The sequence below is a fragment of the Anguilla rostrata genome, chromosome 14 (assembly GCF_018555375.3).
Source record: "Anguilla rostrata isolate EN2019 chromosome 14, ASM1855537v3, whole genome shotgun sequence".
Taxonomy (NCBI): Eukaryota; Metazoa; Chordata; class Actinopteri; order Anguilliformes; family Anguillidae; genus Anguilla; species Anguilla rostrata.
The window spans coordinates 19,154,467-19,174,507 of record NC_057946.1 but is presented as its reverse complement, the minus strand read 5'-3'; the positions used below and the strand labels follow the sequence as shown (position 1 = coordinate 19,174,507).

Below are 20,041 nucleotides of genomic sequence, written 5' to 3'. Positions count from 1 at the left end.
CCCACACACACAGCAGCCCATAAAATGATGGAATGCTGGAATGCTTTTAAAACGGCATGAATCCTCAGGGTTTGGCATTTCTTCAGTATTTCCTGGTAAAGAGAGTGAACTTTCAATGCCCTGAATATTTAATCTTCCGTTGTAAATTAAGTCTACTGTTTAGAAACAAGACCTGAAGCAGTGGTAAAATCTTGCATTACCTCTTATTTAGTTTATGCAAATAAGGCAGTTTTGTTGTTGCTTGCTTCAGGTTTGGCAACAGTCCCATAGTCCCAGAAGTCTTCAGACAGTGCACACTATTTTGCCACAAATTGAGAAGTTAATTAGGATAAAGGTGTTAGGATCTACTGTGGGTTATGTAATCAGAATGGTTAGACTAACAGAATGGCAAATTAGAAAAGCACAAAGGCCACAGTATATAATCATACAGTTCACGCATAGCTCTTCGTCCCATCTTGCTTTAGCCATAACCAAGCGCTAAGCCCTACATTCTGGGATGAAACCTTTGAAGCCAGTGTCTTTTTTTTTCCAGGCCTGGCAAGGACAATCCCAAAATATTGCCATGTTTCTCACCGTCACTCCCACTAAAAGATTCCACAGCACCAGTCTGGCATTCCTGCCATGTTCTGCTGGCAGTGAGACCATGTGAGCAATTAGCACAGATTACACAAATACACGTGCCAGCTGGGAAATCTCCTTTGTCAGAAGGGACTTGCAGAGCCCTGCAATGTGCAGAAAGCTCCTGGATAGTGTGCAATAAGCCTGAACTGGGTGCAGCTTAAGGCTTAATATGTGGAACTAATGTAATGCTGACTGTATTACCATCTAGGCTCAATATGACCCAGGTTCCCATTGATATGATTGTGAATTTAATGTCTTATGTAGCATTTTTATACAGCCATTTCAATTTAATTATAATGCTTTTTTTCTTATTGACCTGCTTTAGTAAAGGTGGGACGAACAGGGCTACAGGATGCCAGTACTTTTATTATCAATATTTATTTATCAATATTAATTAACCAGACAAAGCAAACCATAATATCACTACTATGGACAATTTTAAGTGCAAGTAAAATTGGAATTTATTTCTCAACAGCATTTCATAGATTCACAAGAGAATTACAGCATAGTGTGCATTCTTAAATTCACAGTTGCAGCGTCATTGTGCATAAATATCATTTATAAAAGTTTAATTGTGTATTTCTAATGTCAAATCACTAACATTCCAAAACAATAAATAATCTCCCGTTGCCTTTCAGATATTCCCCTTACTGCACAAGTATTTTATTCAAAACCCCTAGAAACCCAATGCACCAAGACAAACTTATAAAATTACCATAACATTTTTTTTCCTTTTATAAATATGAAAATATAGCTCTATCATTTATTAAATTAGCCCACAGTCCTCAACATGCTTTTATTAAAGTGAAATGATTAGAAGAATGTGAAAGGTGCTGCACAAGCCCTTAATCAGTCTTCTTACTGCCTCCAACACCGCTCGGCGTTTGGTCCTCGCCCCGCGTCTCTGACTCGGTCGGGGCTTCTCCGTCGGATTCTGAGGCCGCTGAACCGTTCTGGCTCTCCGAGGCGGCTCTGCCGTCCTGCTTGGGGGCGGCGCAGGTATCTGACGAGGGCATCCTGCCAGGCGCGCGGGGGGCCTTGGACGTGGCTGCAGTGGCCAGGTCTGTGGGCTGCTCTGCGAAAAGCACACGGTACGCGGCCCCTTCCACAGGAGAGAAGAGCCAGGATGGGGAGCCAGACAGCATCATGCTCGTCTGTAGAGAGAAGGACAGGGAAGGCAAAAGGGGCCGCTCTTAGGGAATACAGTAAACAAAAAACAGGTCAATAACTGGAGAACATTATTTGGGTAGCTTGATAAACCACAGGGCTATACTGTAAATGTAACCCCATCCGTTTCGCAGTCATTAAAAGATCCAAATCCCAATTGCAGGTCTGCATCAGGCCAGAAACGAGGCCCAAGACTGCCTAAGCTCAGCATCTTTACAGCCTGACACGTTCTAAATATATTTTAAGCCCGAACACAATAGAGGCCAACCACTTAAATGAGCCTGCAAAAACATACAGCACAATAGAAAATAATGCAGTGTTCCCCACAGGAAGGCTGCTAGTGAAGGTGCCTGTGATCACGGAATGGGGGGAGCAACATTTCCGCCAGCTGTAAATCATTAACATGGCGCAAAGAGTCTCCTTTTCGTAGTGTACCGTTATGCTCAACAGCCATACATTTCAAACGCATTTTTCCTTCTGTTAAATGTGATGTTTTTTCACTCGCACCTCAAACAAACAGCATAGAAGCAATGTCCTCTTTCTTTCAGTATGTATGCAAAAAGAGTATAAAATTGTAATAATTTTGATTTTATTGTAATACTCAGAACAGGCTTGTCAGCTAGCTTTTAGTGCCGTACTTCCTTATATTAAACATGGCATTAATACGTTTCTTGCTGTTTATTTTGATCAGAACAGGCCTGCCAGCCAGCTGTTCTTCCTTCAGTTAAACATCATGTTAATATGTTTATCACTCTTGTGCTGTCAAATAAAGCTGTTTTAATTTGTTTGTTGAAGCCACTGTTGTCAATCATCGTTAAGAGCTGCCAGATGTCCCCCCCGCAGCGGACCTGACTTCACAGAGCTAGAATAGGCCTGACGCCCAGCCCAATCACAGCACACCTTTGGGCCCCTTCATGTTCGGGTCACGATGTAGACCCCTAATCCCATTAAAAACCATTTTTTAAATAAATAAATAAATAATGCATTTCATGACCAGTAATTTACAGAAACGTTCCTACAGTAGAGATTTTTATAATTGCTAGCAGAGATAAAAAGATTTTTTAAAATTTTAAACGAAGAAAATATATACATATTATTTGAGTGACTTAATTTCCATTTTTTCATTTTCAAGAAAGTAAAAATCAGGGCAGTCGTTAGAAAGCATAATATGATTTCAATCTTATTCAGGAGAGACATATCATATCAGAAAAGTCATGAGAAGCGTTAATGGTTTTCCCACAAAATCTACAAAGTTTTCTATAGGGTGAGAAAAAGGGATAGAACCTCTACAGAAGACATAAATAAGTCCCTGGACATTTGCCTTCCCGTGTGAAATATTAATACAACCTAAGCAAGGCAGTGGAAAAAGGAAACTGCTTTTGGGTGTTTCCCTTTGATAAGATAGTGATAAATTATTAAATATACACCATCTAAGCCACTTTTTTTTTTAAAGGAGAAATAACTAGTGAATATACACAAAACATTTGATATATCAAATATATAAAAGTTCAATTGCAGAGCAGAATTATTTTTATATTACATTTAGGACAACATATCTAAAAGGAGGTAACATTCACTCCCATATGACACACTTAACTGATCAGAATTCAAACCCTAAGGCCTAAGTGTAACAATGTGAATGAGTATCTTCTGAATAGAAACAAACCGAAATTTCACAACCTGATGTATCACAATGATGCACTTCCATTTGCATTTATCTTTTCCTCTACATCTTATGCCTCCAAGCCAATACATGTAGCACTTAAATAAGCAAACATTTTCTCTTGCAGCCTGCAAACTTGAGCAGACACAAATACAGGAAATATTCTGAGACATTTTGTTCAGCTCTATATTGTCCAATGTAGGCCTAGAAAACTAAGGTATGTGTGAAGGGGATAGCCCATCCTGTAAGGCGGGAGGGTGGTGAGGGTGGTGATGGAGGATGCATGACACCAACCTTGTTGACAACCAGGAACACAGTGTAGATGAACATGAGATGATGCGTCTGGAGCGGGAGATACTGGCACTGCTGCAGAGAAAACAGGACTGCGCCCATCAGAGTGACCTTAGTGGGACTGCAAAACGAGACCCAGATTAGAAGAGACAAGAGCCTGGGTTTTAACATATACCAATCAACAAGCTCACAGCTTATTATCACCGGTTTCACAGTATTCAGTGTGGCACAGACCAACCAGACACTGTCAACTAAAAAAGCTCACTTCAGAAAACAGTAGTTTCTGTTCTGCAGGATTACAGTGCAACCCTTTTATGTACCTTAAGCCTGGGTGCTATTAATACATTTTTACAGTTTTGTGATCAGTACGAAACTAGTTAATCAATGACAATGGGTCTCTGAAAAGGAAATGTACATTTTGAAGGCTAATTGAGAAAATAATGTTCTAATGAGATCATGATTATTACTGGTATTACTGGTGATGGTTTAAATATATTTTAAAAAATGGCAAAAGTAATGCAGATAATTCCGATTACAATTGTAATTGTAAAATTAGCAATTGTGCTCATGGCCAGCTGTTAGCGCTACCATAATCACTATGTTGTAATCTCAATTAATATACCTTTCAGTGACAGAAATACACTGACAACATCAAAATACATAATTCTCCTATTGTTTTTATAGTTGGAAATCATGAGAAGTTTCCATTGGGAAACTGAAGGCCATTTTACAAAATGCACTGAGGGCAATTTCACTTAAACTAAAGGAGTGTTATTTTTAATTTTTTTTATTTATTAATTTTTTTAAAGAATTTCTGGCAGAATACAATTAAACGCATTCAAAATATGTCATGTTTGGACGGCCTTTCAACTTGAATAGGAAAATAGACCAAGAAAAAAATAACTTTTTTTTTTTTTTTACTGTAGTGCAACAACGGGGATGAGACAGCATTTCAAGGAGAGCGTACACTTTTCTAATCAGCAAAAACAATAACAGTGAAAACACTACAATGGCCCTGGAGAAAAAAATCAATGCACAGCCAATTGCGTTTCCTGCATTCTTGGATGTAGTCTCAAATGATGGCTTTTTATTTCTGCCAGTAAACAAGCCAATAGCCACAAAATACATGCAGCATATGACATTTCACATTTTAAACAGAAGCACCACACGACACCTGTCCAGGATTACATGTAGAGTTATTCCATTTCTGCACGTAATGACATATTTTCCTAACCAGCCAAAGATCATACGTGCGACTCACTATGACATGTTCAGAAGCTCATTGGTCTCTGGTTTCCAGACTCCTCGTGCAAGCTGCTCAAAGTTACTGATAAGCCCACCTCCAGCACCTGTAAAGGACAAAGGGCATTCTCAGGTTCTCCTCTCTCCTTACTGCCTTCAAACCCAGCATGTTACAGAAATTTGCACTAGTACTTTCTGCTGCTTTAGTGTTCTCCAGAAATGTCTTGAAGGTACTTTGAAATTCAATACATTATATTGACAATTTGAAATATAAAATAGCACAAATTTGAACGATCAGCAGCACAGCTTCAGAATAGCTTCACATAAGTCTGAAGGCTCCTTTGATAGACGTGATATAGGGAGAAAAAGTATAAGAGATGATGCAAGATTTTAGTGAAATCTTTTAATATTGTTAAAGCGATTTGTATATTCAGCAATTTACAAAATAATGTAGATCCAATAGCAGGTCTGACCTTGGAAAGGTAGGGCAGGGATAGGGTAGAGTGTAAATAAAGCAGACAACAACATTATTGGGCATTATTACAGCAGGACAAGCTACCTATAACCATGAATGGGTAAAATGTACATACTCGTCTGGAACACCAATTGAAGCAGTTCTCCTACAAATGGACAATAAAGACTTCTCTTGAGGACACCTTATCTTAGCGAAAGCAAAACAAACACAGGTACAGTGGACAGGAGTGATTTCAGAGGTGAGGGAAAAGGCAGATATACCTTTAGCCCAACCCACAGCAATCATCACCAGTATCCCGTCCTTGTAGTGCTTCTGGGCCTGCGCGACCCCTCCCAACACCTTCCACGTGCGGGTCACTTCCTTCATCCCAGACAGAACTAACCGGATGGGCAGGAGGGCAGCAGACCTGTACACCAGGTCCTGGGGGCAGTAGAAGACCAAGTACCTGCAAACACAGAAGGGTGCCTTTAGAGCAGAACATCTACTTGGCTACAATGGCCTGTGTTGCATGCACATCCATTATATTTCTATTTCTAATCATATTTACAATTTTACATCTGAACTGGTTTCACATGCTTGAGTCACACAGCATGTTGTCAGCAGATGGTGCCATTTTACAAAATGCAGCTATGCGCTGAGCTGATAACCTAATGCATAATATCACAACTGTGTAACAGAGACATGTAAATATGCATTTTCACAGTAAACACAGAAGGCGTACGTATTTGTGCATCTAATGTACATACACTGACATAGCCTACTTGTACAACCGTGAAGCCCCAGTCAATATTTTGGTACGGTTTCTTAACTACATAAGAAAAATTTAATTTAAATTTTTCTTATCAAAATTTTACTAACTGTGTCTCTCAACACCATATTCGCACTGAGACACCTGACTCCACTTATCAAGTTCTTGATTGAAGATCATGATTATCTAGTGTCGCAGTGCAGGGCCAAAATGAAAACCTGCACCCACACCAGCGTGTGGACATGGAACATTCATTTTAAAAAGCTGTGATGTCTCTGCAATATTAAATGTCTCATCCACAGCCCTGCACCGAGTCACATCAACAATAATTGCATAAACAAGTTAAAGACGAAAGGCAAACGTATTGACTGGTCATTTCGCCTTTTATCACAACTTGATGTCGGCTTAAAATGACAGACTGCCATATACTGAAAAACCAACTTCGCTATTTATTCTAACTGTGCTGGGTGAAGATAAATACATACACTTTCTTTCCCCATCAATCCTCACAATGGAACAGATTTGTTTATATATTTCCCATTAAACCACCTATTCCAGCAATAACCATTAATGTGGTGACTTTTAAGACCCTTGCACCAGAAACATGGTGCTCATTTTAAAGCCTTGGATTTAACTGACACAAAACTCAAGAAATGTCCACTCGCCCCTTCATAAACCTCATTATAAATCTCAAATCTCAATACAATAAAGTTATGATAAAGTTGCAGCATTAAGTTAGTATTAACAGATAATATACACCTCAGTTGGTAACTGAAATTAATTATTTATTCATTACAATATTACATTGACACCTGAACAAATAAAGAAACTAATATAAATTAACTCATTATAATCTACCAAACACAGACATGTTTTTTCCAAACCAGGACTCTGGGACTCTGTCCCGAGGGAGAGTGATGGATTGCCCTGTCAACTTTGTGTTTGAGAAACAGGAACAACAATCTAGGAACGTCAACTTAAAATAACGTCAGGTTAGAAAAGGGGAAGGTTTTCCATTTTGTCATTTCTTTCATGCTTTCCCATTCATGTTTAGCATTTAAAAGACTTTTTACCAGACATAAGGAAAGAAGTAATGGATCAAGCCTTTCCATCCCAACAGAGAGCATGTGCTCTTTGTTTGGAATGTAAATATTTTAGGTTTCAAAATCTCAGAGGAACTCTACAAAGCATTTAGTTCTTGGATATTAATGGCTTAAGTACAAAAGAATGTGTGAGAGCAAGAGGCCATGTTTATAATGGCACACTATTAAACCAAAAGGCTGTTTATTTCTATTATTTGGAAACCAGAAGATACATTACATTTATTTAGCAGACGCTTTTATCCAAAGAGACATACAAAAGTGCATATCATGGTCATTGGACAACTACAAAACACAGGTTCAATGAGGTACAACACTCATTTCTTACAGCTATACAACTCTTCAATACAAAATGTCTTAAAATGTCATGGTTGACGAACAGAACAAAGGTGATAGCTCGTCAAATACATTAAAGGACAATTATTAGATGGAAATCCATTCCTCAACATTGACTATAGTACGAGCGTGTCACTGTATAGGACACCACATAACAAATGTGGCATTCCATACAGGAAAGTGCACCTGCAGCCGCCTTCATTTAATACGTAGCAGGACTCACCAGATAATGGAGGCCAGCAACACGTTGCCGTCGTTGGAAAGCGGTGCCACAGGAGGTTCCGCCAGCAGCAGGTTTGAGAGGACAGCCCCTCCAAAGCAGAAGAGCATGGAACTGAACCAGCAGGCAAAAGGGCTCCGCCGTGCCACCGCCATGGCCCCTGCAACCCAGCAGCCACCGCATAAATCAATGAGATCTGGGCCCGCTGCCCAATCAAAATGCCTTTTGTCGCCTTCACTTTTGCTCAATTAAAAATGGATGTTACATGAAGTTAAGAGCAACAATGGAATTATATCAATAATCAGGCCAAGCATTCTGTCATTCTAGAACAGAATGATTCCTCTGATGTGGAAGTTTGGTGAAAAATTACACAATCATTCAGGTCATGAATAATTGTCAAATATTCCAGATCACTTGGCAAGAACTTACTTTAGATCTTTAAAATTTTTACCTCAAAACCAAGCTACAGCGTATCAATGATGCACTGGCAATCTCTGTCTTTATGCACCTTTATCTGTATTTGTTCTAACAAATATGTTTGGGACGTTTTGTGGCATGATGTTCTTTTCTATGTGAGGAGGGGTGGGTGTGGCTACAGAGGCTATTGTTAGGGACCAGGTTTTGGGTTACAGCAAGGCAAAAAAGGCAAGCTGACAGGGCTTATTGAATATAGAGTTAACCTTGGAATTGCTTTTTCTCCATGGTGTCAGCTGAAATTCGCCAAAGGGATGAAAAGCGACACAGAGTTGGCTTGTTCTCTGTTGGATCTGTAACGTTACCTCTAGCTATCCAGCTAGGGGTGCCAGACATGTGGTTTTTTGACCGGAACGTCTGGTTTTCAAATTATTTGTACAGGTCCGGTTTGTGGTCCTGACCAGACAACGTAATGTCAGTCTCAGCAATTGACGGGAGAAATTTACTGGTAGTTTCTAATGAATCCATGTGTCAGTGACCCCATCGGGTACTCTGGGGTGAATAGGAAGGGCTGAAGACAAAGGAGGAGACTTCTTTGATAGTAAACACAGGACCACAGCAAGATTAAAAAATTTGATTTAAGAGAAAATATTAAACATCTGATGGTACAGGTCCCTGCATAAAGCAGCATAAACACAAAAACTATACAAATGTTATCTGTTAAACTGACTATGTTTTATCTAGCCTATGCATTAACATGTTAGCCAGAGTGATGATGGGAACAAAGGTTTCATTACTTTGCATTACCACAGAGACACTTCATAAAAGAACTATCCACTCAAACTGCTCGTTGAACATTAACTTCACATTAACAGCAATTCAGATCTTTCCACATACAGTAGAGCTTGAAATTGATTTAGAGTATTTCTACTGATATATAGCTGTAAAGTGCATAGTCCAAAGTTTAAATACACAATTTTGACCAGTGAAGATAACAGCAATACTTCATATAATCATTTAGAAATTATCCCATAATCACCAAAATAAAAATGAACGGTCCATTTAGATTTTGAATGTTGTTTTTAATAATTATTCGGACATGGTAAGACCTGGTTTATTGACCACACCTTAAAATGGGCACTGAGACCAGCAAAAATGAGAATTTTTGCTCGGTCAGCCAAACCACATTCCATGTGCCCTTCTCTCCTTACAAGATTAGTAAAATCTTCAAACTGCACTGACGCAATGGTGAAAATCCAGAGATTAAACTTCCAAGATTTAGTTTAAAAATAAAATTAATAATTATGAGAATTCTAACTGTACTGACTGGGATTGCTTGCCAGTGCAATCCATTTTCAAGATGGTTTTCCTCCTGTTCCCATGTTCAATAATGAAGCAGATGCAGAGCCTCATAGCATTTTCCATCCCTCTCTTCAGATTCTGATAAGATATTTATCCCACAAGGTTTGGTGCGCTTTAATTTCCAAAGAATTGTCCAAAAGACCTCAATGTTTTTCTCAATGGTTCAATACATAAACACAACCTAAGCTGGCACAAGAGCCAGACCATAGACCTAACCACATCCTCTGCTTGTTTGCATGAAGTAAAATGTGCAATATAGCCTTGTCCACAAGGCAAAAATACACAGAAATAACTAATGCTGCACAAAAACATCTTAAAATCATGTGTAAGATCTGGCCTCACCTTAACAACTTGTATCTTAGAGGGTTTCATTTTAGAGATCTTGTTGAATTAAGGAAGTGGAGCTCTAGGTGATAGGCCAAATCATAAGAATTTCCATAGGATATTTTTGGCTTAAGAAAGCTGATGATGCCCATTTACATGTGACTAAAACATCCTTGTGGAACAGAGGCCTGTGAACTATTCCAGTGTTAGTGGGCTAAATCCGCATATAAGGATTCCTGTTTTTCTACTCATCTCCCACACTATCGATTTCAATATACAATTAGGTTAAGCTTGATTCTGTGTACATTCAAGCCTTCACAGCCAGGTACAGTTTCTTGCACGACTCCTTAAAAGGCCTTTGAATGGTTCTTAACACAACACCTGGCATGCAATTCTATTTAAAAGGCAAATAAAGGTATCCAAGCAGACATCTGTGGTTAACGCCACTCACAGTATGATCATTGAAGAATTCAAACTTCACATAACCAGTCTGCCAACTGAGCGGTCTTCTCACATGCCATAAACTCTTATCAGCCCCTACTCTAATATCCCTTCCCTTCTTATCAATACAAAGAAATATAGCCTACAATCCCAAACAATGGAGCAGTAGGCTATAGCATGAAGTCAACCACACCACCTTAAAAAGACACACCTCTCCAATGGACTTCCTGTGATATAAAGAGCAGCCCTTGACAGATATTTCACTTCCTTAACTTCTTCATGTCTGATCTGACTAGAACCTATAAGGCCAGGTTAGACTGTTTGAAACTGTACCTTTAAATGGCCATTGATTAGTCTGGAATACTTTATTTAGCTTTAATGTATTTTATTTGGTAGTGAACTTGCCATGGAAACTCTGAAATAAAATTATATTTGCTTTTAGTGCCCTTGAAGAATTCTACTGCGCTTTTAACTTATTTTGGCAGTACTCTGCCTTTGTATACCTGAAGGGGATTTTGGAAATAAAATAAATATTTATCCATGTGAACATGCATTGGCAGAAATCAGCCATTACTTTCCTATGGACACAGAAATGAACAAATATTAAACTAGTCCTAAATTAGCAACAAATAAATAAATGAAGCCTACCACATCTAGGTTTTCATTTCACTTTTGCTGCTGCAGTAAGTTTGGTCATAGATACAGGTGATGGATGTTGTTCAGCCAAAATATAATGACATTTATTAGAAAGCCATACATTTTACACACTTACAATGCTTGTACGTTTGTTTGATTTGTATGATATATTATTAGTGAAAAGTGAACATTTCATCCATGGCAGCAAAATGCCATTGGACATAGCAGATGGCTACTCGCACCTTAGTACCCATCTAAACACAGAGACAAATGAAGAGGCAATTTCTGTTATCACCACATTTTAGATTGATATTAATACGGTCAGATCTTTTTCCCCCCATAGACACCACAATGCAGTCAAAAGTCATTCTTGTTAAACATGGTTTGCAGCCAAACACTTTACAAAGCTGTGAGTACAGAAATTATTTGGCTACAGACTGCGATGACAGAAGTTTGCCGTGGCAAATTCCAAATCACAGCCCAAGAAGCACCAGAACACTGAGCAACAGGCATGCACTGGGTCTAAGACAAAGCCATCTTCAGCAACGACTCGTGTCAACACTGACCATGGAGGCAGTACACAGCAAGGAGCAGAGATGAGGGATGTTATGGTTTGTTTAGTAACATACCTGTCTACTGGAGGACATAACCTGCAATATCATCAAAAGCAGCAAGTTAATCATTTCAAATGGAGAAGTAAGAACAGATTATCATTTTAATATCCAACTATATTAAAATTCTAGTTACAGGCCTGAAATAGTGCCAAAACAAATCATTTATGGACAGAATGATGGAATGTACAATCCTTGAAATAGAAAGCAGTGTTTTTACAAGATTTTGTAACCTCTTCAATAGAGGCTTAGCATTTTTGAAAGCTGATGTTTTACACAATTAAGATGGTACTAATGATAGTGCACAGAAACCATGAAATGCCTTTTTAAAAGAGAACAGACAGCAGGGTACTCTCCGTGTTGTGAGAAATGGGCTGGAATGAACTTTTCAATGTCCCACCCCAATGTAACTGTAAATGTTTTTAGGGTGCCAATACACTGTACTGTATTTGTATGGGCTTTTCTTTGCTGACAAAGCACCACAGGTGTTGGAAGCCTATCATTGTTGTCATCCTCGTTATTATGGGTTCAAGCAGCAAAGCTACAGGACCCTTATTGTATTGCATTGATTTGTAGGGGCCTGGGAAACACACAATGGATCCCTATTGCTTTTGTTCTATTATTATTATTACTATGGGTACACGCAACACAGGTGCTTTAACCCCAATATTTCTATGGGGTTTTTTCCTGTTTTTTGGAACTTTAAAACCAAAGTTCAGTGTACAGAGCCCAGCCATGGGAACTTCAGGTGAGAAGCTTATGACATTATTTATTTAGCAGACACCCTTATCCAGTGCAAATTTACAAGGCATATAATTTACCACACTGGACAAGTAGTCCAGCAATTGCAGGTGGTAAAGTGCTTTTTTCCCATGGGTACAACACCAGTGCCCCATCCAGCATATGAACCCTGCCTCAAAGGGTCAAAAGCTTTTACTTCACTCCCCAATTCTGCACAGTCTGCTGTACTGCTGCTGTGCAGAAGAGAAAGGACAGAGAACAGACCCACTAATAAGCAGAACAACTAAAAATGTGCACCACTTGTAAGAAAGGCTCACCTTCATAAAAATGGCACTTTCCTTGTTGTTTTGCATGGGTTTTTGCAGTTCCTCAATGAGTTTCACACAGCTTTCCTTTTCAGGCAAATTTACCTCCCCATTCCAAAGTGGTTAGCGCTACTTTAAATATTTCTTGGGGCTGCGAGAGATCACAGTGCTGACTTCCAATGAACTCTAGAGGAATGTGTAAAACTGAAAATCCACGTGTGCCATGTCGACCAGGGCAGACAGAACTTCCCAGTTCCCACCTCCCTAACCAGTTTTGGGAGTGCACATTTTAGTATGTCACACATACTGATCACATCAAAGATATTTTTTGATGCAGTCCAGAGGGCACATTTTTATACCAGTCAAGTATCTTAGATATTTTTGCAGAAATGAAGAAAGATTCTGTCATCTGCATTACTGGGCTAGTGCTCCTGAAAGGACATGTACACATGCTGTGTCTATGCTTACTGAGTGCTCCACCTGTTATTCTCAAGGTTTTATTCCTTTCTCAACAGGCACAATGAGACTTAAGATAGAATTTTAAATTGTACAAACTCCAAAAAAATAACAAGCTACATTGAAAAGCTTATCAACGAGTAATGAACAACATGGCTTGTGGAAATAGGGGAATTCCTTGCTCGCCTGATCATTGTGTGAGATGGAAGCAAAAGGATAAGAGGTTGAGAGGCCACGGGGACAGGACAGCCAAACAAGGCGAGCAATCTCCGATGCCCGAAAATAGCCAGGCGAAATGCCAGCGTAACAATGGGGGATTGCTGTGGAAAGGTCACAGCAGTGCAGAAACCGTGAACCTGTTGTAACCGCCACAGATAGCACAACACTCAAGGGCTCATTTGATTCAAGATTACAATTACTAGCAATGTGCTTGTTACTCTTAAAAGGGATATAATTCACAAATGCATACCATACAGCATAAAAAAAGCAAATAGTCCTATTCATGGTTGTGACGTGTGACAACTACCATGACAAACACCCAGCCTTACTAGTATATCCCAATTATATCACAAAGTCCCCATCTTTATTCTATGAAATCATTTCTCATCATCATGCTAAATTATTGGGGGGGGGGGGGGGATTGTAACCCCCTCGGTACATTATGCCCTTGGCTTCTCACAATGTCCAGGTACAATCACTTCCTTAAAGAAATTGGTATCAATGACTCCATCTGCTTACAGCTTAACCACCTTTCCATTTTAAGAAAATTGGTATGATCTAGTGCCATACAAAAGAATATTTTTACAACATAGGGCATTGCGTGCTCTTTAAATAAGGCCAATCGTATTAAGGAATCAAAGGTCCACAGAGCTAGGTGTTGTGTTTAGGCCTTATTCAGGTATGCCCTACGTAAACTGGTCCTACAAATATATCTAGTAAACTCGTAACCAAGGTCAATATATTAGCCACGGTATACTCTGTCCGAGGGGTACTGGGGTCTGATAGCTTTGGCAGTAAATAGATTTAAACCAGAGATGACAACGCTTTCAAGCTCCGTCTCACGCTACACAAACAAATCTCACACAAAATAAAAATACCGCAACTAAAAACAAAGATGCTCCCAGATTAAACAAATTAACTCTCAGCTGGCAGGACAAAGTTAATTTGTCAGCATGGTGAAGTGAGATTGTTTCAAAAACACTGCAAAGCAACTGTCCGTTGGCGAATCCCCACAGGTCTGCAAACGCAATAGCCTACCGCACAGTCAGCTGACCAAAATTAACAACCCGGTTTAAACCAACGTTTTTTTGGCAGTTTGGCACGTATAGTGCTGGTTTTGTAGGCCTACTGTTTTGTCACCGAAAATCCCGCATCTATACCGGATATCACTTCGGTTTTTCCACACGTTTTAACTGTACACTACTTGACTATACCTAACTAGGTACTTGTACATTGACATTGGTAACGTTAGACATTTTAATTTCCAGTAGCCCCGCCTGCACCTACACTCATTGAGACTCCAACGACAAGTTTAAGTTATCATACCATTCCGACCTTCGCTGGCTAACCAGATACACAGGTAGATAGTACAAACAAAACTACTTAATAGACAACAAATTTGCTACCTAGTTACCGTGGTCAACAATTGGAGGACAAGACAATTAATTAGAAAACACGATTGGCTTGCGAATTAAGTCTATTGTAATGATATTCAACAGACCGCTTGCTAGCGGTTTTAGCTATACTGTGCAATGCAAAAAGACCATTCTTGTAAATATGGTTTTATGAAAAAAAAAAAAAAAATCACAAAGTTTTTTCAAAGCAACAATTCCAAGTTTCACTGGGTTCTGGTCACAATGCAATAACGTTAAAAGCAATGTATTAGGCCCGATAAGGTTCCAAATATAGGCTAACCTTAAACTTCCCTAGATTTCTATTGCGTGTGCAATCGAAAAGTATTGTTATGCGTATTTCATATAGGTTTTCGTATATTTCTTATCAGTCTACCAGACTCACGGAAAAGGGGACAGCTATCTCGCGATATTGTAGCTAGTTGTTTAGGTAAATTACACGTAAACAATACCGTCTGCTACTTGCTACCCAGTTAACTGTATTTTCACTAACACAATTATAACTGGTTGCGCATTGCTGCTACTGCTAATTCGCTGGCTTACCTGGTTGTTCCTTCAGTGCCATTAAAGACACAATGTAATGTGCTATGTCGAACAGTGGGTACATTGAAAGCTTGGACATCCCAAGGGAAAGTTCGTTTAGATTAAAAAACGCGAGTAAATCCATTATTATTTGTCTGCTAAGCTGCCCCAGCAAACTTGCTTAATTCTGCGTGAGCGGAAATTTCACGGCACTCATCCAACCATCAGATGAGGGTATGGATGGTTATCCCAGAATCGTACACAGCTGGATCCGGTATCAAACCGCTGACAGCTGCTATGAAAGCTGGCAGCACTCCACGGCATTTGAACCACTGTGATCATAAATGAAACCTGGATAAGCAATGCCCGCCCTCTACGTGAGTGTACGTACCGTCGGAACTTGAAAGGGTGGGAGGGGCGAAGACGTGAAGACCCAGGAAGAGAATAGAAACATTAGTATGCCGCTACTGCGCATGCTGATGAAAATGAGTGTTGCATATTGAAATCCCGTGGAAAATCGAATTACCTTTGACAGTCAAACAAAACCGTCATGAGACAATTTTTTTTTTTTGTTGTATACCTTTTTTTTTGTTGAAAAAATGCACAGTTGTATACTTTACCTTAATACAAATCCAATTTACTTCAATTCACAATAGGTTGTCTTTGGGAATAATCATGGCCACTAAAACATTCAAATATTTAGATGCAGCGTTGTAAGAGTGTCAAAAGCAGAGAAAACAATTTAGGAAACTCCCTGTTTGATAAGTGACGCATGCCAAGGCGGATACACAGGCTCTGTTCCTTTCTAGATTTTTCATTCTTTATTTTTCTCTCTCAACTTCCTGTTCACACGTGTGTTGGAAATGTTGTGTGACTCAGGTGTCTCAATACCCTTTTATAAAGGCTAGTTCCATTTCATTTTTATGAATAGTTGATTTGACATTGCTGTCTTCTCACCCAGGCTTACACATGATCCAGTCGAGTGTTTGGGTGCAGGCTCCAGCACTCACTTGTGAAAGCCTTACATTATCTTTGTCAAATAATAGGGATGCATCACTGAGGCCATTCCTGCTGAAAACAGATTCCATTTCACTTGTGCCCCAAGAGTTTCACTTCAATTCTCACTCATTTGACACAGGCCAATATGTCATATGTTTACCTCCCAGGAGTGAAGGGACTCTGGGAGAGAGTTCACGGAACCTTTACAGGAATTTGCCCATTACAAAGCTACCCCTCAGGTTTTGGCTTGGGAGTGAGAAATGCCACAGCGTGAGGGTAATTCCAAACCTAAGTATTAAGTATAACAAAAAAATATTCACATTGTTCAACTCAGCCATAAAAATCACCCATTGGGGATGGGGAAGTTGATAGTGATGACTTATATGCTAAGGCAACCCTCTAAAAAATCACATATCATAATAATTCCGTTTATATAAAATGTTTGTTATTGTTTATTTAGAAATTGTATTTGGCCTACACATTTTGCATTTGTCGATAAGTGCATTCACATGTGTAAAGTATGTACTTTTCCCGTTGGTTTAAGTATACTTCAGCATCACTGAATATTCACATACTGTATCAAATTGTGTTCAACAACTTAATTAGGAGCCTATTGATTTGCTTCTGTCTTTCATTTTATCAAAATAATTATGTAATTGCGTGCAATGTTGCACAATAAGTACAATGTAGCACAACATCAACATGGGGATTTTATTCTTTGTGGCATGGAAAGCGATGTCTGACATAATATATCTTAAGAGGGTAAATAATCCCTCTAAACATGAAAAGCACTTAATTAGAAAAATTAGCATCTTCTTAAAATTATGGGACTGCGATTGTAGTAACGAAAACCGGCATACACAGAGGAGTCCCAGGATCAAGTTTGGGAACCGCTGCTCTAGATATTGTTTGCAAAACATTTGCAGTCTGAGTCCTGGTGCTAAAAACCTCCACCAGGTGGCATATTTGGGTAAAACTGTTATTATTTTTTGTGACCTCTGGATTTAATGAAAATAGATATATTGTCCTTGGAATTACAATAAAATTTCAAACCTCTACTGTTAAAAAGAGAAAAAACACTGGCTAATGAGTAATATATATAATTGCTTTGACACAAATCAAAATGAATTGTTCAAAAGGGAGGACACATACAAGTCTTTAAGTTGCCCTATTTGATATGTGAACTGTAATCCGGTGGAGTATTTAATAATTTTAAAAGGTCATAACAATCAAATTCTTACAGGTTCCGATAACAATGTGAGAATGCAAGGTGCAAAGTTGTTTAAATTATAATTAATGTGTCACTACTTAAAACAGCAGTAGTTAATTATATTAACTATATTAACTATATTAACTATATTATATTAATTAATTATATTAACTACTTAATGGAATATTTCCAACCCTGACTTTAAGCCGCCGACCGGAAAAAAATGCAGCCGGCTAACGCTTTCAATGTTCAATAGCTCCCAGACAATAGGGCCTAGGACCATCAAACCACTGCTAGAGTGTTCACAGACAGCGGCCCCAAGAAGCAGAGCCTATGCTTCGGGCGCTACGATCCCGTGCGATTTTACACGAATATTTCCAAACCTGACTTTAAGCCGCCGATCGGAAAAAAATGCAGCCGGCTAACGCTTTCAAAGTTCAATAGCTCCCAGACAATAGGGCTTAGGACCATCAAACCACTGCTAGAGTGTTCACAGACAGCGGCCACGAGAAGCAGAGCCTATGTTTCGGGCGCTACCACCCCGCGCGATTTTACACGAATATTTCCAAACCTGACTTTAAGCCGCCGACCGGAAAAAAATGCAGCCGGCTAACACTTTCAATGTTCAATAGCTCCCAGACAATAGGGCCTAGGACCATCAAACCACTGCTAGAGTGTTCACAGACAGCGGCTCCGATAAGCAGAGCCTATGCTTCGGGCGCTACCACCCCGCGCGATTTTACACGAATATTTCCAACCCTGACTTTAAGCCGCCGACCGGAAAAAAATGCAGCCGGCTAACGCTTTCAATGTTCAATAGCTCCCAGACAATAGGGCCTAGGATCATCAAACCACTGCTAGAGTGTTCACAGACAGCGGCCCCGAGAAGCAGAGCCTATGTTTCGGGCGCTACCACCCCGCGCGATTTTACACGAATATTTCCAACCCTGACTTTAAGCCGCCGACCGGAAAAAAATGCAGCCGGCTAACGCTTTCAATGTTCAATAGCTCCCAGACAATAGGGCCTAGGATCATCAAACCACTGCTAGAGTGTTCACAGACAGCGGCCCCGATAAGCAGAGCCTATGCTTCGGGCGCTACCACCCCGCGCGATTTTACACGAATATTTCCAACCCTGACTTTAAGCCGCCGACCGGAAAAAAATGCAGCCGGCTAACGCTTTCAAAGTTCAATAGCTCCCAGACAATAGGGCCTAGGACCATCAAACCACTGCTAGAGTGTTCACAGACAGCGGCCCCGAGAAGCAGAGCCTATGCTTCGGGCGCTACGACCCCGTGCGATTTTACACGAATATTTCCAAACCTGACTTTAAGCCGCCGATCGGAAAAAATGCAGCCGGCTAACGCTTTCAAAGTTCAATAGCTCCCAGACAATAGGGCCTAGGACCATCAAACCACTGCTAGAGTGTTCACAGACAGCGGCCCCGAGAAGCAGAGCCTATGTTTCGGGCGCTACCACCCCGCGCGATTTTACACGAATATTTCCAACCCTGACTTTAAGCCGCCGACCGGAAAAAAATGCACCCGGCTAACGCTTTCAAAGTTCAATAGCTCCCAGACAATAGGGCCTAGGACCATCAAACCACTGCTAGAGTGTTCACAGACAGCGGCCCCGAGAAGCAGAGCCAATGTTTCGGGCGCTACCACCCCGCGCGATTTTACACGAATATTTCCAACCCTGACTTTAAGCCGCCGACCGGAAAAAATGCAGCCGGCTAACGCTTTCAAAGTTCAATAGCTCCCAGACAATAGGGCCTAGGACCATCAAACCACTGCTAGAGTGTTCACAGACAGCGGCCCCGAGAAGCAGAGCCTATGCTTCGGGCGCTACCACCCCGGCGATTTTACACGAATATTTCCAACCCTGACTTTAAGCCGCCGACCGGAAAAAAATGCAGCCGGCTAACGCTTTCAATGTTCAATAGCTCCCAGACAATAGGGCCTAGGACCATCAAACCACTGCTAGAGTGTTCACAGACAGCGGCCCCGAGAAGCAGAGCCTATGCTTCGGGCGCTACGACCCCGTGCGATTTTACACGAATATTTCCAAACCTGACTTTAAGCCGCCGATCGGAAAAAAATGCAGCCGGCTAACGCTTTCAATGTTCAATAGCTCCCAGACAATAGGGCCTAGGACCATCAAACCACTGCTAGAGTGTTCACAGACAGCGGCCCCGAGAAGCAGAGCCTATGTTTCGGGCGCTACCACCCCGGCGATTTTACACGAATATTTCCAACCCTGACTTTAAGCCGCCGACCGGAAAAAATGCAGCGGCTAACGCTTTCAAGTTCAATAGCTCCCAGACAATAGGGCCTAGGACCATCAAACCACTGCTAGTGTGTTCACAGACAGCGGCCCCGAGAAGCAGAGCCAATGTTTCGGGCGCTACCACCCGCGCGATTTTACACGAATATTTCCAACCCTGACTTTAAGCCGCCGACCGGAAAAAAATGCAGCCGGCTAACGCTTTCAATGTTCAATAGCTCCCAGACAATAGGGCCTAGG

General features: G+C 40.4%; 1 protein-coding gene across 2 annotated transcripts; it reads right to left on the bottom strand.

Moving 5' to 3' along the window:
* Positions 1-1,057: 1,057 nt before the first annotated feature.
* tmem38b (transmembrane protein 38B) lies at positions 1,058-15,665 on the bottom strand. Of its 2 annotated transcripts, XM_064307722.1 has the most exons (7): positions 15,328-15,665; positions 11,670-11,690; positions 7,867-8,023; positions 5,720-5,904; positions 5,004-5,091; positions 3,746-3,863; positions 1,058-1,775 (listed from the first exon to the last, which is right to left on the bottom strand). In XM_064307722.1, exons 3-7 carry the CDS (start codon positions 8,016-8,018, stop codon positions 1,467-1,469), a joined length of 852 nt encoding a protein of 283 aa, XP_064163792.1. In that variant the 5' UTR covers positions 8,019-8,023; positions 11,670-11,690; positions 15,328-15,665; the 3' UTR covers positions 1,058-1,466. The 2 variants fall into 2 exon arrangements, with proteins under 2 accessions (XP_064163792.1, XP_064163791.1); XM_064307721.1 differs by lacking the exon at positions 11,670-11,690 and having other exon boundaries at positions 15,328-15,664.
* Positions 15,666-20,041: the final 4,376 nt, after the last annotated feature.